General features: G+C 36.4%; 1 protein-coding gene across 1 annotated transcript in view; it reads right to left on the reverse strand.

The window, feature by feature from the left end:
• Nucleotides 1–25,077, reverse strand: part of LOC129236331 (protein timeless homolog) — a 153,807-nt gene that overhangs the window by 64,509 nt on the left and 64,221 nt on the right. Inside the window, exons 6-7 of the mRNA XM_054870660.1 lie at nucleotides 18,846–18,969; nucleotides 10,679–10,842 (exon numbers count right to left, since the gene is read on the reverse strand). Of these exons, the coding sequence (XP_054726635.1) occupies nucleotides 10,679–10,842; nucleotides 18,846–18,969 (288 nt within the window). The remainder of the gene's footprint in view (nucleotides 1–10,678; nucleotides 10,843–18,845; nucleotides 18,970–25,077) is intronic.

A 25,077-nucleotide genomic window follows, 5' to 3' on the forward strand; every position in this document is an offset into this window, starting at 1 on the left:
ACCTGCAGCCAATACAGTTACGAATGTACTAAAAGTCCTATCTTACACGAAAAGTCAAATTAATGTCAACTGGACAAGCAAATGATTACTTAATTATTAAACCAAAATTCACAGCAAATATTAGATTAAATCAACAAATTTATTTTGAATATTACCAGAAAGCATTTACACCAACACTCTGAAATAGAATTATCTAGACACGTTTTTGTTACTACACACACACCGCCCACAACTCTGTATATACATATGTATGTGTGTCTATAGACTCTGCATATTGCATTAACCATTTGAATAAAAGATCTTAATTTCACACCTGTAAGCGATGCAAATTGCATGCATTTACTTGAATTTATGCTTTAAAACATTCATTAAATGTGGATGTAAGAGCTCGTCTTCATACGAGGGTGAATCAATAAGTCGCTGAAGCTCGAGATGAGTGAAACTCTATGCAGCAAAGAAACTTTAGCACTTAAAATCCAAAGATTTCCACCTCTGCGTAATAGAGAACCTACCACAAATAAAAATAATACACCAATAACAACAGCCGTAACAAACATAATTCCCGGAGTAAGCTAAGCTGATGTGGCATCTTCTTCAAGGGAACAACAAATCTGAAAACAACAATGGAATTGAATAGTTTAAAGACATGGTAAAATCCCTACTCAACCAAATGACAAATATCAGGTCAGTCCATAAGTACGTGCGTATTTTAGCCATAATTTCACTTTTCCCTGGTTCAGTTGAGAAAGGTTTAAAAGCTGGGAAAATGGGCTTCGCATAGACTTTCCGTAGCCAACCTTAAGCAGAGAGTGAAAGTGTGTCCTCAGCTGCTGCAACGGCTTGAAAATGAAAGTTTTTTTAACCGTATCGTTACTGGTGATGGAAAATGGGTCCATTACAATAATCCTGTTCGCAAACGCCAATGGTTAGATAAAGATGAAACACCAGCACCGACCCCTGGAGATGGCCTTCACCCCAAGAAGATTCTCCTGTCTATTTGGTCGGATATGACCGGTATTGTTTATTATGAACTTCTGGAATCAAACCAGACGATAACTGCTGATTATTATTCTCATCAGCTATCAAACCTGAATGAGGCACTTAAAAAAAATCGACCGTCTTTAGTGAATAGACGAAAAGTTGTGTTTCACCACGACAACGCAAGACCTCATACCGCAAGGCAAACATTAGGCAAGCTGAACGAGCTCGGATGGGAGCTAATGCCGCATCCACCATACTCTCCGGATATTGCACCTTGTGATCATCACCTTTTCCGTGGACTTCAATCCCATATGAGTAACAAGAACTACTCCTCAAAAGAAGCTATAAAAAGGGATATCGAAGCGTATTTTGGCTTTAAGGACAACAAATTTTTTGAGCAGGGAATTAAAAATTTGCCTAAACGTTGGGAAGATATTGTAAATAATGAAGGAAAGAATATTATTGATTCATAAATGATTTAAACATCCTTTTTACTAATTTTAAAACCAGCTTTAAAAAACGCTCGAACTTATGGACTGGCCATATAATGAATATAATTACAATGCTTTTAGACATTATGAATGGACAAAAGCGATAAAATTAAATTAAATTCTAATTTGGAATGCAAATGGTCTAACACAGGACTATTTAGAACTAAAACTATTTGTAGTTGACAAAGAAATTGGTTGCAGAAACACACTTCACTGACAAAAATCTTTTGCAAATTCCTAAATATAAAGTGTATGTGACAAACCATCCTGCTGGAAGAGCCCATGGAGGGACTGCTATAATTATTAAATGAAGCATAACCCACATTGAACAACTCCAGTATTCGACGCCTTATCTGCAATCCACGACACTAACAAAAATGGATCACTATCTATTCCCTCCATTTATTACCAACCAAGGCATATATATACTTCCGAAACGTTTCTAATGCAATATTTCGCTTACAATATTTTCCGAAACTCTGGAAAGTGGCACAGATTATTGCATGCAAACCGGGTAAGGATCCAACTACCGTATCATCATATACAGGGTTGGCCATATTAAACTGACCCATTGAGTAACCCTATAACTTTTTACTGTAATTTGAAATCTAAGGTTTACGTCAACAAGCCAAAGACACTAGGCGCACTTAAGGCCAATATCCGACGGGAAATAGCCGCCATATCGGCCGAGACGCTGGCCAAAACTATGGAAAACGCCGAAAAACGGGCACATTACGCTATACGAGCTAAGGGCGACCACTTGCGCGATATCATATTCAAAAAGTGATGTAAACGAATCTCCTTGAACTAAATTAAATGTTTTTCACAATGAAACACAAAAAAATGTTTCTTTTTCCATATTTTTTTAATAATCACATGGGTCAGTTTAAGATGGCCAACCCTGTACATATCCAAATACGTGCTAAGGGCGACCACTTGCGCGATATCATATTCAAAAAGTGATGTAAACGAATCTCCTTGAACTAAATTAAATGTTTTTCACAATGAAACACAAAAAAATGTTTCTTTTTCCATATTTTTTTAATAATCACATGGGTCAGTTTAAGATGGCCAACCCTGTACATATCCAAATACGTGCTAAGGGCGACCACTTGCGCGATATCATATTCAAAAAGTGATGTAAACGAATCTCCTTGAACTAAATTAAATGTTTTTCACAATGAAACACAAAAAAATGTTTCTTTTTCCATATTTTTTTAATAATCACATGGGTCAGTTTAATATGGCCAACCCTGTACACCAATAAGCTTACTACCGATATCTATCAATATCTAAAATTGCTGAAAATTACTGCGTGATCGATCAATGTGAATTTAGAAAATAACACTTGACTATCCAACAGATCCATAGCATTACAAATAAAATCCAATCAGGTCTTTAAAACAATCGATACTGTGTGGCAGTATTTTTGGACGTAGCTACAGCGTTTGGCGAAGTGTGGTACAAAGGCCTACTCCAAAAAATAAAAATAATGCTACCTTTTTACTACTATCTCATCATAAAAAGCTACCTAACCGACCGAAGTTTCTAAAGGGTGGTTAAGTTTTAAAGGTCGGTGTTGATTTTGAATCAAATACAATTTTTTTTGAAAATTATTGTCATTTCTCTTTATTATGATAATATTGGAATGTCTCAATTACGTATGGAACAAAATATCGACCAAATGGTCGCCGCGCCTCGGCGGCACACCTCCATCCGATGGTCCAAATTTTCGATGACGCTGAGGCATAATTGAGGTTCTATGCCGTTAATGTGCCCAATTATCTCATCCTTTAGCTTTTGAATTGTTGCCGGCTTATCGACGTACACCATTTCTTTCCAATAACCCCAAAGAAACCAGTCCAACGGTGTTGTTGACGTTTAGGTGTGGTTCACGTTCAACATCGGCCCTTGACATTTAACCACCCTTCATATTAAATATGACAATCAATGTTCAGATATTCATCAAATAACAGCTGGAGCTCCACAAAGAAACTTTCTTGGACCACTACTACATACACTACTACTTGCATATGTTTTATTCACTGCAGACATACCCGGTTTTCCGGTTTGCTGAGGAAACTAATTCTTCAATTGCTACGCTCGCAGACTAAATTGGAATCGTCACATAAAGCAAAAGGTCAAACAAATACAAAAAAAATAAATTGGACTACAGTAAGTCTGGAGTTTGTGCAGCCTTTAATAGGTTAGTTACTATACAGAACAAGCTGTTAGTGCGTAAAACTATAATTAAACCATGCTGGCTATATGGACTACAGTTGTAACGAACGGCTAAAAAGACTCATATAGTAAAAATTCAACGACAACAATCGAAGATTTCTATTATATTTCGCCCATGTCCAACAAAAGTTGCTCGCGGAAGAAGCACCTCACACCAAATGGTCACCTGGTCTTTCAAAAAATTTGACATCTGGTCATGCCACACCTGTACCACTAGAGAAACTTAAAACAGTCATTCACTCAATTGGGTGATGCACAACCTTTTGTTAGCCAGAAGTTTTCGGAGAATTAAGAGAAACCAATCATACTTCATCAAAACGAATCATGTTTCATCAAGATAATGCGAGCTCTCACGTATCGGTTCACACAAGACAGTTTTTGAGCACTCAAAAGATTGAATCATCCGTCTTACGCCCCTAATTTGGCACCATGATTTTGACACCTTTGGATTCTTCATGTTTCTAAACATCAAAAATACACAGCGAGGTCAACGTTTTTCAACACCTGAAGAAGCTATTGAAGCCTTTTCACTCGTTTTGGAGAAATCCACTTCTGAGTGGCAAAAGTGCTTCGAAAATCGGTTCAAGCGAATGCAGAAGTGTACTCACTTCCAAGGAGAATATTTTGAAAAAAAAAAAGTTTTTCAAGCCGTTTTCATTATTGTTTTAATGCGTTCTCATTATTGAGCGAAGGCAACCCAAGGCAACCCTCACAGCACTGAGATACTGTTTTGCACTTATCGGTGAATCAAACGGAGCTTTTCCGTTACTTTGTTTGTAAAAATAAAACTATGAAGTTTATATTTTATATTCACTTTATTTAATTCAACAATAAGTGCAGAAGATAAATCAAATAAAAAAAATATGCGGCGAACGGCGTCTATGTGCAGATGTCTTATATCGACTGACTGTGTTTTTCTTAAGCTGCTCTCATTGCAGCTACGCAAGCAGCAACAATGACTAAAACGAAGCAGGTGGTGTTTGAGTTGGTGGGGAGAGCTTTTCTAGTGTAAGGGTCTTTGTTTTTGTTTCGATAGTGAAATGAGTAGCGGCGAAGATAACGGTGAATGGGAGAGATGTTATTGAGAGACGCTTTGGTAGACAGCAAGAATGATAGAAAGAAGATTGCGCCCATCAAAGAGTGCGTGGCGTCACGTTTTTCCGAGTTGTGCAGTATTGCCAACCATTTCTCTTCGCAATAAATTTAGTGCTTTTTTGTACCGAAAATAGGAAAATTTTGAAGTTTCGTGTTTGTTCCTTTTTTTTTTAATTTAAAGCTACCGAAACTTTAAGTTAAAAAAAAACTGTATTATTATACGAAAGAAGGTTAAAAAAGGCCACTCTGAGAAGATTTTAGTGCTAATGAAAATTAGTTGGTTCTTATAAAATTTGGTATTTTGAAACCGTGAATTTAATTTTTTGCTACTTTTAAGGTTATGCAAGAATACTAAATGTGCCTCACTCAACTCTTGAAAACCTTTTCACTCGTTCTAAAAAGCGTTTAGATTTACTGAATGCGAATTAAAACCGCCACAAAATAAGCCACAAAATACCAGAAAATACTAAAGAAACCATACTGGCATACCCTCAAATATAGCAAATAAGTCGTTCCCTTAACAAAAGAGTCTCGCTTAAAAAAAAAAAAATCAAAAATTAAATTGTACATAACCATAACACATTTATTTAAAAAAAAACGCGCATTTTAAAGGCAATGTATCACGCATACAAAGTTCTTTAAATGATTCAATAAAAATTTGGTGTTTTATTTACTTTAAATTGCCATTTTAGTGCGTTTTTATATCCAAAGCTAGGCAACACTGCAGTAGCGAGAGAGAGATTTGAGTGCCGAAAGCAGAAGAGCACCAACAACACCTGCAATCGCGGGCAATGCCACCAGATGTTAAAAAAAGTAAACCTAAATAAAACTGAGTGAATTATTTAACTAATTATTAAAAAATGTGTATTTTACAAAATTATAAACATTAAATTTTAATTAGAACAGGCTAGAAAATGTCATGAAGGAAGAAGAACTAAAACTCCGAGACTAAATAACAAAAATAAATGCTAAATCAAGTTATGAAAATGGTAATCTGGCCCTACTGGTGCTAAAATCACGTAACTCGTTGTCAAATTTGTTGAGAGCAAAGTAACGGGTTCACGATAGGCGCCATCTCATTATTCTTTCCATCATGGGTAGACAGTTGCTTTTCGAAAATAAAAATATGAACAGGTACGAAGAGAGGAGCGCCGCTGAACATACATAGTTTTTGAAGGGGGTGCGACCAGATGCAATAAAATTATGATTGAGATTCATCCTATTGAGCAGAGATTCATCCTATACAGGCTTATAGAACTACCCACTAACGAATCCATACTTGATATAAATACTTGTATGGTATAGACCCCAATGAATGAATCAGAATTCAGAGTATAACTGTTTATTGATCTCTGTGCACTTTAGATTTGCTACATTTAAAAATTTGGTTGTTCGGAAAGTAATTTCGTTTTTTGTGGTGAAAATGAAAAAGGATCTGCAGCCCAGGCCTTTCAGGTAGTCATAAACAGTTGAATTCGATAAATTTAATCTCTCACCGATCTCACGTGTTATTATTCGTCGGATTGCATCAACTAATGCCTTTAGCGCGTCTTTATCAGCTTCAACCGGCCTTCCAGAACTTGGCGCATGTTCGACGTCAAAAGTGCCGGATCAAAATTTTGCAAACCAGTTCTGACACTGGCGATCTTTGTCGGCGAAAAATGAAATTACTTTCCGAACAGCCCAATATTATTTATTTTAAGTAAATTAAATCTCAATTTGCACTTGCTTTAAAGCGAAATTTATTTAATTTTCATTTCAGTCAATTAGATGCACCCGTAATGCTGATATATACGTCTTTCATGGTGCTTATATCCAGGAAATACTTTACTTGCATAATACATCCAGCAATTACTTACTAGTGAGCCACAGTGGCCCGTAAACTGGCAATATATTAGGTATGTAAATATGTATCAGCAACTATTGGCAACTGGGAGTTGAGCGTTGAGAATACCACAACACCATTTATTCACTCATTTATGAATTCCACCCAACCTACAAGTAAATATTTATGGCTTTGGAGCGGCCAGAAATGTATGAGCGAAATGCAATAACTTAGATCTGAGCATTGGCATGGCGATGTTTGCCTAACGCTGGCCGATTACTGCATGCAATTATGACAAAACTGAGAATTACACACATATAACCATATAACTACAACAACAACAATTTATATGTATAACAAACAATTGAACTAAATTATATTGTGTTCCCAAAGTATCGGATGCGCTAACTGGCATCCAAACAAACAAGACGTGCAAGCAGGCAGGCAGACATGACAATGGATTCGAGTAATGGGAGGAGGTCAGTTTGAATATCCTTCCAAAACTGAAAGCCAGACAACAATTCGTTCGGAGATCAAGGTTGGCTGCTGGCACGCGCACAGACTAGCAACCAGCCGCCAAGCAGCAGTACTGAGCCCACGGGTAGGCAGGCAGGCAGGCAGTCTCATTCATTGAATGAATGAATTTAAGTAAACAACCAGCCCAACAATCGGCTGGAGTGCAATTAAAATTCAAGTAAAGTTTTCGGCAAGTATGTAACATACAAATATGCATAATAGTTTATAGTTTATAGCTTTGCTTAAATCCCTGCAAGTGTGACTGCTTGCCATTACCACACGCCATAGTTCCAGCACAGGCGCACGGCACACACACACACACAGACACCATAAATATTCCTATACAAATAATAATTTTATGCTCGAGCACGCAACATATTTGCAAAATCAATTAAACTTTTCTTCGATACGAGCAAAATGAATTAAAATTCTAAATTAAACTGAGCAACATCAGGCAAAAACAACAACCACAATTTTATCAGAATAGTTGCAGCGAAAGTTTGACAGACTCCGGCTAAATTCGATGGCATGAAAAGTAGAGAAAGCGTCAAGCGCAAAAATGTTCCCATAAGCTGCGCGAAATTGTTGTCATTGCTGCCACGCCCACAATCTAACTAGCTAACATATAGCTGACATTCCACTTCGATGGCGTTGATGGCATTGCTTGGCTTACATAGAAACGATTTTAGGCATCTCGCACATTTATTGCCAACAATGTAAACAATCCCATTACGCAGCAAGGATATTCAGAAGAGTGAAAGAGGCGAAAGTTAGCGATGTGTGTTGGAAAGAGGTACTACACTCAAGCGTATAAGAGGTTGCGCATTGTTTTCAAGACTTGCACACGGGTGTCCCAACAAATTGCTACTAAATCGTATCACATAACGCATTTCGGCATGCGCATTAGAGATGTTAATCCCGAATCTCGATGTATTGAAACGTCAGAAAAAATGCGGTATAAATCTTTGGTTGCGGTAGATATCAGCACGCATCAGTTCACAGTGTCAGTTTGACCACAACAGCGCTTGATGAGTATAGATAAGACCTCGCTTATACAGGGAAACATTTGTTACTTCAACTCGTGCACTATGTGCACATACTCGTTTTATTTGGTTCTCACTAGCGGTGAATCTCAAGCAAGGTGTTCCGCAAGGTGGTGTCCACCAGAGGGAGTCTCCCTGGTCTCATACGCTGACGACTGCACAATAATGGCGTCGGACAATGGCATCGAGGGCCTGTGCTCCAAAGTGAACAACTATCTTTCTCGCTTTTTTACTGCGAGGAATCTACAACTTTCCCCCACTAACTCCACGGCGACCCCCTTTACCACCTGGACAAAGGAGGTCAAACTGCCCCTCAAGGTAAAAGTCGATGACACACCAATTCCGAGTGTAAACAATCCCAAAATTTTGGGTGTAACCCTCGACAGTTTGCTCTCCTTCTCTGCGCACACAACCGCAATTGCCACTAAAGTCCGAAATCGCAACAAGGGCCTCAAATAGCTTGCCGGCAGCACTTGGGGCAAAGACAAAGAATTGTTGCTATCGACATTTAAGGCACTAGGCCGGCTGGTTCTAAACTATTCTGCGCCCATCTGGTCGCCTGAAACCAGTGACACGTCGTGGATAAAGCTTCAGACATGCCAAACCACTGCCATTCGGACAGCGACGGGTTGCCTCTTATATCCCCAATACAACACCTTCATGACGGGGCCAATATGCTACCTGTTAAAGAGCATAACAAACTGCTCAGCAAGCAGTTCCTGTTAGGGTGCTACCGCAGGTTTAGGATTAAACGATTTTTGGTGAAAATTTTTACTCTCGATTAATTGTAACTTTATGAGGATGAAATAGCTTTAACAATTCTTTGACGATTTCTAACCATTTCCTTTTCATTTGAGTAAACCCCCGTTAAACTTAGCTTAGCTAATTGTGCATACAGAAAATATATATCGCGAAAATAACTCAATGCTAGCTGTAAATATTTTTGTGACATATGTACAGTTCCTAGAAACCATACTCGTTTTTTTAGGGCGTTTTTATACTTTTGATCGTAAACACTTCTACATGGAGAGTCAGGCACCAAAAAAGCATTTAGGAGTACCGGTTGATATTAAAAAATTAATTGTAAAGTTAAAGCTAGAAGGAAAGAGTTACGGTGAGATATCAGCAACTGTTGACAGACCACGTGCTACCAGTCAATCCGTCGTAAAAACGTTTGAAAAGAATGGAACGTTTATCATGGCAAAAGGGAGAGGCGAAAAAAAATGTTTAATCAGTATACGGAGCAAATAAAAGAACGAATGGTCAAAGCTGACCCGAAACTTGGAGCACCTAAGATTGCAGTGAACCTTGAGGAAACTGGTGGACCAGTTGTGAACCCACAAACTATAAGAAACTTCCTGAAATCTAAAGGTTACAAGGGGTGCGTCTCACGTAGAAAGCTATTTATATCAACGAAGAATGCAAAAAAAACTATTGGAGTACGCGAAAACCTATGTTGATATGCCAGATGACTTTTGGAACGATGTTATATTTATGGACGAGAGTAAATACAACATATTTGGATCAGATGGAAGAAGATTTGTTTGGAGAAAAGCGAATACTGCTCTCAAAAAGGAAAACCTCACTCCTACTGTCAAGCACGGTGGCGAAAATGTGATGGCTTGGGGCACAATGGCGGCTAGCGGTGTTGGAAATCTTGCATTTGTAGAAAGCACTATGGATAGATTTAAATATTTATCTAAATTTATTTAAAGCAGAGCGCTGAAAAACTTGGTCTCGGCTCGGATTTCAGGGTGGTGCAAGACAATGACCCGAAGCATAGATCGGAAGTTATAAGAACTTACTTGCTTCACAATTGTAAATCTGTGCTCCCACACCCGCCTCAGTCTCCAGACTTATATCCGATTGAGCATTTCCGGGATATTTTGGAAAAAAAAATTTTAAAGCCCACAATAAAAAAACAAAGAGCAATTGAAGCGAATTATCGAAGAGGGGTGGCAAAATATTTCGCCTGATGTAACCAAGAAGCTGGTATGTTCCATGAAAAGTCGACTGAAGTGTGTAATTGAAACAAATGGATACCATACGTTTTATTGAAACCTATACATTTTAAGTAAACTTTAAATTTCCTTTACTGTATGTACAATTTTGAAGATAATTTTTTGTGTGTTATTTTTGCTAAGAATATCCTTAATTTTTTCGTTACATTTTTTGTTATTGTTTTCACTATGAAATAAAAGATTGAAGAGAGTAAAAATGTTCACCAAAAATCGTTTAATCCCAAAGGTATTATCACTTTCTTCCGAAAGTCAGTGCTGTATTTAAAATTTTTTGATGCATTCATTTTTATTAAATTTTTTTATGTAATATGGAGTAATGTCAGTCATTAAAAAAAAACACAATTTTAATTAATTAATTAATTTTTTTATTTGTTTCATGAGTCTAATTTTTTGGCGTGTAATATGTTAGCGTATGTATGTATTTGTGTAGGTTATTATTTTTATGTTTCACTGGGATATACTCACTTGGTACTGTGTGCCTCATTGTAGTTCATTAACAGATGCAATATTGTCTCTCGATATTCCAGCACATAGCAGACATTATTCAATAGCATATCGAAGAGGGCCAAAGCTCGGTCGTCCTTTACTCTCTGCAACGCCACCAAACTCAACAGCAATTCACGGAATGTCTTTAATTAAAAATAATAAAGAAGCAAAAATAAATAGGGAGCAAAGCAAATGAGTAGAATAGAAAAAAGTATGTAGACACTTGGATCGAAGAAAATAGACTGCGATAAACAAATAAAATCAACTGAAGCAAAATTATTTAATAAATTAGAGCTTAAGCAATCTAACTAAATATGCACATATATATGTACATACATAGCAAAATAGATATATTTATATAAGTAAGCTGAAGCAAAGGGAATTAAGGTCGAATCGATAAATTCGTAATTGAGTAATACTTTTTTGGTTTTACTTTTATTAACCCACTAGGAGCTACATTAGCTGGTGTATTTTATTACACTTTAACATATATGTAAGTCATAGCTAAACTTTTTCAACCTTTTCTAACTGCTTTTATAAACTTTTGTAACTGCTATAAATAAATAAAATAAATAAACTTTTAGGTTGGTGGTTGAAAGCCGAGACTCTAAATAGGAGTTATGATGAAAAATAAAACTTCTTAAATATAAGCAAAAATTTATTTTTTTAATTCAAAATCTTATTTGTCATTTTGTGAAAATGTAAATATTTGAAAATAACTCGAAATATTATGGGAGTTCAATATGAAGCTTTCAATGATTACTGAGCATAGTGCTAGGTTTTAGTAAGCAAAAATTAAGAACAAAACTCAAAAAGGCCACCAAAAAATTTTCTTTCACTTTTAAGACACATATTATTTTTTTTGCCAGTTTATGTTTTGCTAAAAAATTAAGAAAGTCAAACAAAGTTTTTTTTCATAATTAAAAACAAACTTTTTTTTCGAAACATTCTTAGAAAAAAATGTAATTTTTTTTTAATTAGAAAAAATTATATATATTTTTTTAAATTAGAAAAAAATTTATTTTTTTTTTATATTAGAAAAAAGAATTTTTTATTTAAACAAAATTTTTTTTCGAAAAATTTTTAGAAAAAAATTTTATTTTTTATTTTTAGGATATAATATACTTAAAAAGAAATCGAAAACAATTTAATAACATATGCTGTTAAAAAAAACAGTTTAGAAAAAAATTAATTGTTTTCGTTTTGTTATTTTTTAGGATGCTATATAAATGTATACCTTAAAAAAAATATATATTTTCTACAAAATTAAGAAAATCAAAAACGTTTTTTTTTTTTGTTTTTCAAAATTAAAAAATAAATAATTTTTTTTCGAAAAATTATTAGAAAAAAATTTTTTTTTTCGAAAAATTATTAGATTTTTTTTTTAATTAAATTTTTTTCGAAAAAATTTTATTTTTTTTTTTTGTAGGATGAAACATACCTTAAAAAAACACAATCGAAACAAAATTTAATAAAATATGTTGCTAAAAAAACTAAAAAAAACTATTTTTTTTCGTTTTCTTATTTGTGAGGATAATCTATATACACATGCTTTAAAAAAATATTTTTTTTCTACAAAATTAAGAACGTCAAACAAAATTTTTTTTCAAAATTAAGAAAGCCAAAAAAAATTTTTTTTTTTTCAAAATTCAATTTATCGAAACATTTTTAGAAAAAAAATTTTTTTGTTTAAATTAGAAAAAAATTTTAATTTTTTTTTAAACAAAATTTTTTGTGAAAAAATTTTTCTAAAAAAATTTTCATTTTTGTTTTTAGGTTAAAACATACTTAAAAAAAATCGAAAAAAATTTAATAAAATATGATGTTAAAAAAAAAACAATTTAGTAAAAGATACCATATAGATATACTAAAAAATATATATTTTTTTCTAAAAAATTAAGAAAATCAAAAATTTTTTTTTCAAAATTAAAAAAAATAATTATTGTTCGAAAAAGTACCAGAAACAAAAAAATTTAATAATTTTTTAATACGTTTTCGAAAAATACTAATTTTTTTAAATTTGAAAAAAAAATTAATTTTTTGGTTATTAAATTTTTTTGAACAATTTTTATATTAAAAAAAAAACATGCTTAAAAAAAAACAATCGAAACGAAATTTAATAAATTATGTTAAAACAAAATTTTTAGAAAAAAATGTATAATTTTTTTGGTTTCTTTTTTCGTAGGATAAAATATATTATATATTCTTAAAAAACATTTTGTCGAAAAAAATATATTGTTTTAAGCATATTTTGTCCTAAAAAATAAAAATGACACAAATATAATTAAAAAAACATTACATATTTTTCGAAAAAATATTACATTTTTTCAAACAAAAAAATTTTTTTAAGTATTTATTATCTAAAAAATAAAAAAAAATCAAAGAAAATTTGGGCTAAAAAAATACTATACAAAGGTTTTCCACATTGAGTAAATCTCAGTTATTCTTCCAGTCTTTCCAAAATTGTTTCGATTTACTTCTTCGGCTTACAATTAAACCACTTTTTGAGAAATGCCCAAAATACTTAGATCAATTAAGATGAAATTACTCTATTCGCACTGGTCCAGTGATTGTTTAATATTGTATGTGTGAGTTTCATCAGTAAGTTGGTAGAGATAACTTCTGATGTGAGTAGGAGTCGGAGCCTCTTCTGGCAAGTGCTTGCTGAGAATGGTGATATGATCCTTAACTGGTCTCATACACACCTCGCTACATATGTAGGTGGTATTTGGGAGTGCATCGCAAGCTGGAAAGTGCAGTTCTGACAGTTCTATAGTTTCGTTCACAGCGTACTATCAGTGCCTGACTATTAGATATACCCTGCGTAGTCTAAAACTAGCAACCGATGACCTTAAGTGTCGTGCGCAGAGAACAACCTGTCGAAGGTGACGACCAGTAACTTTCGACTTTTACCTGATTCGGCTGCCATCGTAGTAACACGCCCTGCTAACGCAGTTTTCTAAGTTTTCAAAAATATTGGTAACTATTTATGGCGCCGTAAGGGCATGAAACGGATTAATAGATTATTCAAAGAACAGCGATCCTTCACAGCATCCTTCAAAAAAGTTGAACTGCGTCAAATCGCAGCTCCGCAAAACCATTTATCATGCCCAAGTAGGGCTTGGTCCGTTGTCCGGAATGGAGTTTCTAGTGGCATTTTTAAAAAACAAAACGGGCCAATGACGCCACCGCTCAGAATCAGCACCAAAAGGTGCATTGGCTTCTCGATGATCACGTGCGGATTTTCGTATCACCAAAAGCGGTACTTTTGCTTGTTAAGATAACCGTCGAGGTGAAAATAGGTTTCTTTGGAAAACATGATTGCGATTTTTTTCAACATTTTTCATATGTAAGGCGATTCATTTCCAACCGCGCAGATATGTCACTGACTTTCTGTTAAGATTTCTAGCGGAAAAGTTCCACTATCAAAATAACATATGATCAAAAAACAAAAACAATATTTTGCCCACCCGGTATTTTCTCTATTTCATAGAATTTCGTATAGAAACCTCTCATTCTGCAAAACTTCCGCAATACCATTTATTGGAAAGAGTAAGATTAGTATAGAGCAATAGAAAAGGACGTTTCCAACAACAGCCATGCAAATACTTCATTTAAGTTGAACGCATTCGTCAATTAACTTAAGTAAGTGAAATACGAAAATATCCGTTCCTTTTCTTTTCACCTCTTTTACTTACAGCGCACCAACTATCTAGACATCGAACTCACTTAAGCTCTACACAATGAAACTCTCTTACAAAACATCTAATTAAGCAAAACGTTGCTAAAGAAGCGGAAGCAACAATAAAAGTATACGGGCATTCTCGTGCATTTCTAATGAGCGCCAACTCAGACTTGACAAGTCAAGCGTCGCCAAGGAGTGTGGCGTCATACCAAGTGTAGATATGAATCACTCATTCACAATCAGGTGCGCGCAAAGACCGAGGATGTGAGTTTAAGTTATTTAACACGATCCTTTGGCACTTTTTAGTACTTAACTGAATGGCAAGCGCGGAAGACGAAGCACAGGACACATAACAAGTAATGCAAATGTTGGTGAGCCAGCCAGCTAACTTGAGAGGCCCAAGTGGTGGTCGTGGTGGTGGTGGTGGTGACGGCGATAGTATTAATTAACGCCAACTCCAGCCAAAGACATGCACTGAATTCGATTCGTGTTAATGAACCAGCTGTGGCAATAAAAGCGGCAAGCCGGCGAGTGAATCCTTCAACAAACTTGATAACATCAACAGCAGCTATCGACTCCAGATTCTAAGTACTACAGGCAAGTAAGTAAGAGAAGCAACGAGTGTAGAGGCAGGCACAGAGGCAGAGACATTGGCAGCAATATCTGTAGTGGCAGCTACAACGGCCACGACGGCAGCGGGAACGGCATTGTGGCACGTAAATGCAATGAACTGCAAAAGCAGCTTTTCCTGCAAAATAATCTTCCTGTAAAATGCCACACGTGACTATGCCTTAGCAAATACTTGACATTTTCTCTTACTGCTAGTTACTGGATCTTCGTATCGCTTCGTCTACGTATTTGCTACCTTTGCTATTTTAGTTTTCTTCCAGCCAGCCGCCAATCAGCCAGTGCTTGCCTCGCCGCGTCTTCTTCTTGAATTTTTCCCACTTTGACTTCTTTGAATAGTGAATTTTTCTGTGTTGCTGGAAATTTTTTTGTTTTTTTCTTTGTAACTTTTGATTTTAGGGTAAACCCAAACCTCTGCGCTTTCACCTAATAACCGTAAAATGTGATAAGTCACTGCTGTTGATGTTGGTTGGCAAGACTCCAATTTGCCGGTATTTCAACTCGCATGCGCCTGCTGTACACTCCACTCCTCTCGAAGGCAGAGATATTCAAGCAAGTTTGTGGCAGGCTGCATCAACAGGAGATGTAGGATACGGGAAGTTGAGCAGAGGAAAGAGGAACAAAGGCTAGATAAAATAATGAGAATGAGCAACATCGAAATGAATCTGACAAGTGAATCGCTCTTTGCAAACAGGGTGAAGCCAGCAGGCATTCAAAGTTCTATGCTTACATAGATGGCGATGCGTAAGTTTACCCTAAAGGACGCGTACTATAAAGTACCAAAAATTGCATCAGTTGCCTTGCGAGTTGAAGGCAGTAGCTCCAGTAGAAGCCTAACAAAGTAGAGAAGATAGCGCAGAATGTGACAAAGTAGCGTGCGAGGGAAGTCTTATAAAATAGAGGCCAGAAATTACAAAAACAAACTTAGGTAAAAGGGGTTAATAGCCTCCCGCTAACCAGCTTTCCGCCTAAGCCAAATGCTATCCTTTTTAGGGGTGTTTTCTTTTGCCATAGCTGCTTATGAAATATAATTGGTAAGCTCCAATTTTTTTTTAACTCTTCATATCCAAAAAACTAGACGGTAGTTGAAATAGTTGAAAGAAGGAACGGTTTTGGAGCCAGCTACCATGCGAGCTGCTTAATGGAGTTATTAGGAGCTCGAAAACAAAAGTGAAGTATTTTTTTTTTTTTTTTTTTTTTTTTCAATAAAAAGGACGAAGTAGCAGGACTTTTCCACTTTGCTGAAATGGTGGCTGCAGTGAAACCTACAGAGTAGACAAAGCGCAGCAATCACTGGCGACGGAATCTATACTCCACAAGCTGGGTATGGCAAGAAACTTAGGCCCAGAAAACAACTAAGCTACGCAATCTTGCGATTTGGGTATTGCACTATTTAAATACCTTGGCGGTGCCTTGGAAACTAGAATGCGCTACGTGGTCAATTGCGAGTCGGTATGCTGGGGTTTGAGAGTAATTTACCCCAAAGTTGATTCTGCAATCTTAGCCAACTAGCAATGTGGGTTTCTATTGAAGGTATTGTGTCAAAGACTTTTTAGTGCCAGTGTGGCTTTAAACTGGATAAATTTACCATCGAAATAAAAATAAATATTTAAAGGCTGAGTTTTGGAAAGGATACGAACTTACGAGATATAGCCATAAAATAACGAGACAGACTTACGTTAGATTAAATGGTTGGCCATGCAAGAACTCAGCTGGACGATAGATAAGAAAACGGCCTTTGCGATACCATTGCAAGGCTGAAAAGAGAGAGGAATCAGGAAAAAAAGAAAGGGTAGGAAGGTTATGAAAAAGACTGAATGGTGGATATTTATATGTGCTAATTACTTCGTGCTACTGATAAAATTCATTACATGGGTAACAGGTACCTAAGCTTACTATAAGCGCGGATGTAGCACAAGGATAGGACAGCTGAGGAAAAGATGCCTCCACATAGCTGCTGTAAAAAGGATTTGAACTAATGCTCACTGCGTGGATGCCCAACGGATAGTGCGCGGAAAGGACACCGACAAACGAGAACTAAGCCTTCGTTCCTTCGGGCGTCCCGATGCACCTGTAGGTAGACGGGTATCGCGACTTTGCAAACTGATATTTTTGCCCAGCGTTTGCTAAGTAAACGCGGAAACCCTCCTTCCAGCAACAGATCACAGGTAATTAATATTTTCATTTCGCGGTGAAATCACTTCACGTATCCCCGGAAAAGTTTTAATTATGGTTTGACATATATTTGAATGGAATTGTAGATGGGCGAAAAGCACTGAGGCACTATTGCCCATTGCACTTAAGACTAAGAGATACGGTCTAGAAGAATATAAGGATGAGCAGGCGGGGTAGTGATTCTATAATCCTCAGAAAGCTTCCCAAAGTTTTTCTGAATCTTAGCAGTTTGTCGAGGGAAAGAGAATGTAGCTCATCCATGCTCTATCCGACCCAAATATGTAAGTCTAGCGAAAACTTGACAACGACAGAGTAAATGCGTTGCAGAGTCTTGAGCTAAAGGTGCAAGAAACTTATGGGTATAAAGATCTTCGGGGAAGTGTTTCATGCTTTTACCGATTTTGGGATTATTATTGCCCTTATTTGTACCCATTTCTGGTGTGTATGGTTATGATGATCCGCCCTTCAATGACTGATTTAGAATATGATAATAAATAAAATGGCTGTCCATGCGAAAAGACCCACTAGGACAAATAATCGAAATGCATTCCCTGTGTAACCAAAGGGGAAACTTCCACACAGGAGCGGAAAAAACAACGGAAAAAGAACCAAACAGGTGGAAAAAGAAAGGAGGGGATGACGACCAACAGTGGCTAATTACTTTTGTATTAACCACTCAAGCTACTGATGAAATTCACCTGGTATGTGATATTTAAACCCGCAACATGCGCAGGTTTAGCAAAAAAATGAGAGCCGAGATGTCAGTCGAGCTGCAGAAATGACTCTAAGCAATCCGCAAGGATACCCACCAAATTCGAGATCTACGGCTTTGTTGGCCTTAGAAGTTAGCTTCAGGGCCGCGATCTACCCGTAGACAAAAAGATCTCGCAACTTTACACGTTTGCGTGCTAGTACTAACCCAGCGCCCGCTGAGTTGACGCGACGCCCATCTTTCCGAGAGTATACCACAGGTTCTCAGAGGAACCCCAATCCTCACATTTGGCGATGAAACCGTATCCAGGGTCCCCTGTCTAGCCAGTTCATCAGTCCAACAGTTTCCCTCTATGCCGCTGTGGCCGGAAACTCAGATGAGCTTAATATCGAAGTATTCAGATACAGTCGGGAGAGAAATCAGGCATTCCCACCGACTAATTTCGAACGCACAAACAACGAGCACAAAGCCCTAATTGCCGCTTGGCCTTCGGATATTTAAGTCCTTTACGGTAATTACAGATGTAGGCAACCAATCCACTGCTTCCTTAATTGCGGCTACCTCCGCTTGGAAAACACTACAGTGGTGGATGTGAGACCAGTAACCAATCGAATGATATTCTAAAGTTTATCAAAGACGTCTGAAGCCGCTCGTTTTCTTGCCGGAACTCAATTCTTCCGAGCAATTTTCTGGGCCAATCTTCCGAGCCAAGAATAACATACCCAGCAGCAATGAAAATACTAAGCCCAACTCGCTGAAACATGTTTTATTTTTGCTATCTAATAAATCATAAGCTCTGTCAGTCTTCACTTAGCAGTTTTAGATACGCCACTGCACACAAATCTCCAACTCGGCTACAGCGAAAAGTGCAACTGGTAGGTAAGTAAATTTTCAGTCGCATACGTAGATATGTAAATAAGCATTTCCAAGTACTTCCAGATACTCACCTGTAGTGCGACATGCAAGCGCTTCGACCAGACGCGCGCTTGCTTCTTGTCGCTGATTATCATATCCATATCGTGTTGCATGCGCGTTAACACCCAGTGGAAGCATTGCACACTCAGCGACTCACTGAAATAGCAAAGAAAGAGAAAGAAAGAAAAACAAAACGTTATCATCCAAACATACATAAAAACGTATTAAGAAGTGCGGAAAATGCACAAAGGAGGTGCTCCTACATACATAAGACGGTGTAAAAGCATAGCGTGAAATGATGAGTTTAAGTGTTAAGAAATTAAAATTCAAATACAACAAAAAGGACAAAGCGAAGAAGTGAAAGGAAGTCAAGTCTTTGTGAAAAACTAGAACTCCTCAGTCGCTGCGCTGTAACACGCGGAAATGCGGCGCACATTGGGCAATTCATTAAAAACTTTTCAAACATATGCAAGAAAAGAAAGTATCAGTTTATTTTTAAAGAATTATTATATTAAAATAAAATTTATAGTAAAAAAAATATTATTTAAAAAAAAATATATAAAAAAAATTTTATATTAAAAAAATATTATATTAAAAAAATATTACTTTAAAAAAATTTATGTTAAAAAAATATTATATTAAGAAAATATATTATATTAAAATAAATATTGTTGATCATTGATCGAGAATTTCACAGCATTGCTGATCGGAGGTGGCGAGTGGAAACTACTTGCGTTACGACCAGACAAATCTCGCCATCCTACAATCTGAAACAGACAAAAACCCTTATAAGTCTTTCGAAACACAAACTAAGGCATATAATATCTCTTATCACCGGCCACTGCCTTTTGGGCACTCACGCACGTCGGCTCGGGATTCCTCAAAACGACCTGTGCAGATACTGCGAGGACAAAGATGAGGAAGTATCGAGCAGGCATTTGCTGTGCAGTTGTCCCGGCTTAGCCAGAAGTCGACTCGATCTTCTAGGCTCTCCAACAGTTGACAATCTTTCAGTACTCTCGGACCTGAAAATCGTTCTCTCATTAAATTCTCGAAACGAATTAATATCATGGACCAAAATCTATAGTAAAAATCTCGGTTAGGTGGGGAAATCATATAATATAATGAGCTCTAGGGCAACACAACGGACCCAACTTGCGGTCTATGGGGCACTCCGATGCGGGGTCAGCCTTAAACCGACCAACCAAAACAAATATATTAAAAAAGAATATTATATTGTATTAAAAAATATTGTATTAAAAAAATATATTAAAAAAAATTTAATATTATATTTAAAACATTATATTAAAACAAATATTATATTAAATAAATATATTAAAAAAAATTTTATATTAAAAATTATTATATTAAAAACATTATATTAAAAAAATATTATATTAAAAAAAATATTATATTAAAAAACCTATTATACTAAAAAAACATATTAAAAAAAATATTATATTAAAACAACAATATTACATTAAAATAAAAATATATTAAAAAAATATATAATATTAAAAAAAATATATAATATTAAAAAATATTTTATTAAAAACATTATATTAAATCAAATATAATATTAAAAAAATTTTTATATTAAAAACAAATATTATATATTATTAAAAAAATATTATTTAAAAAAAAATATTGGTACTAACCAACAAAATGTATAGTAAACACGTACTTGTACTTACAGATTGGTTGAAAAGTATTGAAAGTGAAGAGGAATCCAAATTTATACGCCATTTAATACAAAGTTAAGTCCAAAATAAACAATACTGTGCTAAAATAGAAACGACAGGAGCTTTGTTCTGATAACTTCGAGTTTATTTATTCAATATATATATTCACTGGGTATTTCATTTTTTAGTCATTCTTTTCATTTCAAAAAAACGTGTTCCGATCTGTCGATTGGTTCGTCGCTTACACGCCATTCGAAGTTGACGTGTCAGTGTAAACGAAAAAACTGCAGTGATAAAATGCTTTGTTTTGGTTGATGTATCAGATCAATAGGAGCTCATACAAGATGCTCAATCTGCTAGGCATTTCCAACTTTGAATCGATGGGCTTCAGAGTTTAAAGGACTTGAAGAAGTTCAAAGCGTTCAAAGAGTGAAATAACACTAGGAATCATTTAAAACTCCTAGTTTGACTAAGCGTGAGATTTCTGATACCAAATGCATTTTAGATTAAAGACTACTCCATATTCCATATTTTGCAGAGCTTTCGGAAAATCAGAAGTGGTATAAAATTATTTGATGATAATTAGAGTGGGTAAGTGTGTTGAAGTTGAGGGAGATTACATCGGATAAAAAAATAGTTCATTTAATAATTCACATTTTTTTGTCTTCTATTTCCTCACTCTTTAACTAACCTGTGTTATTTTGCCTTGGAATTAAGCTCTAAAAATAGGTTAGTAATATATATACAGTGACATTCCTCTTTAGTGGTTGTCTCTATCGCGAACTTCACTTTATAAAGAATTTCTTTCAAAAGCTGTATTTTCCTATAAATTCAGTCCTTCTATTGACTTTCTGTCTACAATGAATGGGCTTTAAGCTCACAAATACAGGGTGCGTTGGGTAATTGAGGGCATGCATATGTATATATGTATATATGGGTATAATTTCCAAACTATTATCGTCGCTTTATGTCTTTTGAAATCTATAATTTTCGTTCATAATAAGGTGCGCAATAAATGGCAAACATCAGGTGGCGATTCAGAATCTATTCTAAAACGCAAAAAATACGAAGTACGTTCTGACACAATCCGAATTGCCGAAATTATTCAACAAGTGCCAGTGATCATTGACGCGAATCAAAACCAGTGAGAACCCTCGTGAGGGAACTTAATGTTTTTCAGGCTCTTATCCGTCGAGTTGTCCATGAAGATCTCCGGTATATATCCTACTTTCTAAACTTTATGTCGGAGGACACACGAGAACGTCGAGGTATCAAGACACTTTTTGCGAATGGCTTTAAAATCGAAAACATTCTTTAAATTCCATATTCAAACCAGGCAACTTAGCACCCTAAGAAGCTACATTGAGTGAAGGGAAAACCTTAACACTTATTAATATTTTTAATCATTAAATGAAGTATATAATTTCGTTGAAAGAAATATGTGCTGTAGTACTCACACGGCAGTCGCGAACGATCACCAGCTGTTGAGTAAGCAAATCAGTGCCTATAGTCATTGCCTTTATTTGCATTAGAATTGTCTTCCTTTACTTCCCCGATAAAATGTTAAATTTGGCAATGGCCAATTTTGTTGTATGATTCCCTCGACTCGTGGAACTCGCTGGAGAAGACGTTGTGGATTAAGAACTCGGAGAGAGTCTAAAGATCTGCCCGCATTGGAATAGGTGGAGTGCTTCACTCCACTCTTACTCCAGCAATTGACGCAATGCTGCATCTCGTGTGCGTGGATATAGCAGGCAAAATGTCGCAACCAAATGGAGGTGCTCAGACTACAAGTTAGACTTAAGCTATGGACATTTCAGTCATGTCTGCGTCCGAGCGGGACATTTTCCACCCATATTCAGTTAAGAGAAGGGTGGGCAAGGTGCAGTAGTTCGAGACAGAGTTAATTGGTTAATTTCTTTACGAATGACTCCAAGTTGAACGGAAAGGTTGATGGAGGAGTATTTTGCGAGGACCTCTTAATTAAGCTCAAATTCACGAACCACTATAGTGTTTTCCGGCGAGAGTAGCCGTCCTTGGCGACGTCTCAACAATGGCTCATCCGATCGCCTTGGTCGCATCACCAGTCGAAAACCTTTCGTACAAACGTTTAATGGTGTTCTTAGAAGGCGCACTTTTCACATTATTTAATTTTTTATACGCACGTTGAGTTTTCACAATTGACTTCTTTTGTTGAATGTAAATTTCAACAATTTGGGAGCGCTCGCGTGACGTGTACTGTTCCATGGCGAAATTCTGCTTGGACTGACGCTTCCAACGCGGTATGTCATTAAGCGATCTGACGTCTCTATCAAAAGATACAGGGTTGCCAGATGGGTCCGTCGAATATTGGCAACCCTGAACATACTGTCAGCCAAGCGTCAGACAGGCTCCTGGGTTCATTATTGGTTGCCACGAAATTTGTCGGAAAATGCCAGACATCTCCTTCAACTATATCCTATATTAGGTTGATTTGGGTTCGTCTTAACAAGGACATAACGGAAAACTGCTGGGCGGATGCACCAGCTAGACAAGGGAGCCTCGAGATGGTTTCTCCGCGTATCAAAATAACTGAGGTTCCCTTGAAAAGCTATAATCTGTTCCTGGAAAGATGGGCTTCACGTTAACTCAGCGAGCGCTGGATTAGTGAACAAACGTGTCAAGCTTTAAGATCCTACTGGCCACGGGTAGATCGAGGGCACTCGAGTCAACTTCTAAGTCTAGCAAAGCCACAGCTCCCGAATTTTGTGGATGTCATTTCTGGGCATTGTCTATTAGGTATACACACGGTGAGACTGGGTGTTGCTTGCTGCAGCAGCTATCAGGAGGGTGAGATGGAATCATCTTACTACCTTCTCCTCTGCTATCCTACTTTCCCCGGGCTGAGTTTCAGACACCATAGCTATCACTTTTTTGTTACGTCTACGAATATACTACACACCTGATGAATTTGAACAGCTTTTCTTCTTCATAACCTATAAACATAACTCCTTTTCCGAAACCTTTCTTTCCTTCTCCCTTTTGCGCTCACAACGGTATGACAAGGGACAAAAGATTGTATACTCGTTCAAGTGGATCAGAGTCCCTGAGGATGTCTAATCTCCTTTATTTGCCGAATTCGCGAATTGTGGCGTGCGATGTCTTTCTGTTTCTTGAGGTTAAATTTCCTTTAAATGGAAGAAATTAAGGCAGTGAAGGCGTGAAACAGAAAGCGGCAGAAGAAATGATGAAACTTACAAAAGAAGACTTTGAGTTTCAAGTTCTCTCGAATTTTTACCACCAAACAAAAAATAAATAAATTAAAAAATAGTCACTTTTGACATTTCCAAAGCGATATTGCGAATTAAGTCCATTTTAAAGAAATTACAGCGCCTCTTCTATTTTTTAATGAAATAAATATTTAAAAATCGCCTTTTGAGCACTTTCTTGTATGGAACCGTCCCAGTGTATGTGGCAGTAGTATTGGCGAATGGTAGCTGAAGACATTAACGAAATTACAGACAGTTACGTATGTATAACTGCGTGTAAGTACTTGAAGATGCAGCCACGTAAGTTCCGAGGAAACGCGGCATACGGTAAATGAATGTAGGTAAGTTGAGGAACTTTCGTAGTTGCTATTATGTGAAAATTAGTTGAGACTGGAAACAGTTCTTATTCGTTTGTGGTAATTACTCAAATGGTTAATCCAACTCTAATCGCAACCAAATGCAAATAGTTAAAAGAGAAATATAATATTAGGTTTCAAAAAAAGTGTAGAATCTTAAGCATTTACTTGAGTAGGATGGTATAGCTGGCACCTCGGCACTTTTCAGTCATCACTAAATGAAATATGCACCCACTGTCTGACGCAGGAGTCGATTGCCGAAGAAGAAAATACAAGATGGGGTAAAATTAAGCGTACACTTTTGTTTTTGAGTAAGTTTTTTAATAAATGAAAAACAAAAAGGTTTTGTGTGATTTAAACCTTTATTTTCATTTTTGTGCGCTTCATTAATTAAATATGGTTGACTACGACGCCATTTACAAAAATAATTAACCTAACGAGAGGGTAATCAATATTGCGCCAACTGGTTAGGATCCAGCGAAGCTCGCATCAACGCTCTCTAATCAATGAGCAGTATTAAGCGGCGTTTATGCCTCAAATAAACTTTTACATTAACAGTCAAGTAATAGCAGCTGTAATGCCAAACTCACACTGCGTACGACGGAACAGGGCGGATGAGCTAGGAACTGAGAAATAACCCACAATCTACTAGGTTCCAGCGCATAAGGTATTGCCAAAGCAATCGCAAATCTTACGAGTTCCGGCACTCAAGTGTAACCAACTTCAGACCGCTCGCATTTCAATTGGCCGGAAAATCACAACCACCGATTGTTCGTGAGCTCGAGCACCATAAAGTAAATAAATTTTTTGTTTATCGCACCATTACTCGTTACAATGATACGAGGGGGGCCTTTTACATGTCGGGATTAGAGAACAAAAACAAATTTTAATCATCGAAAATCACTTTATTGTTTTTCAAAATATTCGCCATGAAGATCTATACACTTTTGCATGCGTTTGTACCAATTGTCAAAGCAC

Source organism: Anastrepha obliqua, chromosome 1, assembly GCF_027943255.1.
Source record: "Anastrepha obliqua isolate idAnaObli1 chromosome 1, idAnaObli1_1.0, whole genome shotgun sequence".
NCBI lineage: Eukaryota > Metazoa > Arthropoda > Insecta > Diptera > Tephritidae > Anastrepha > Anastrepha obliqua.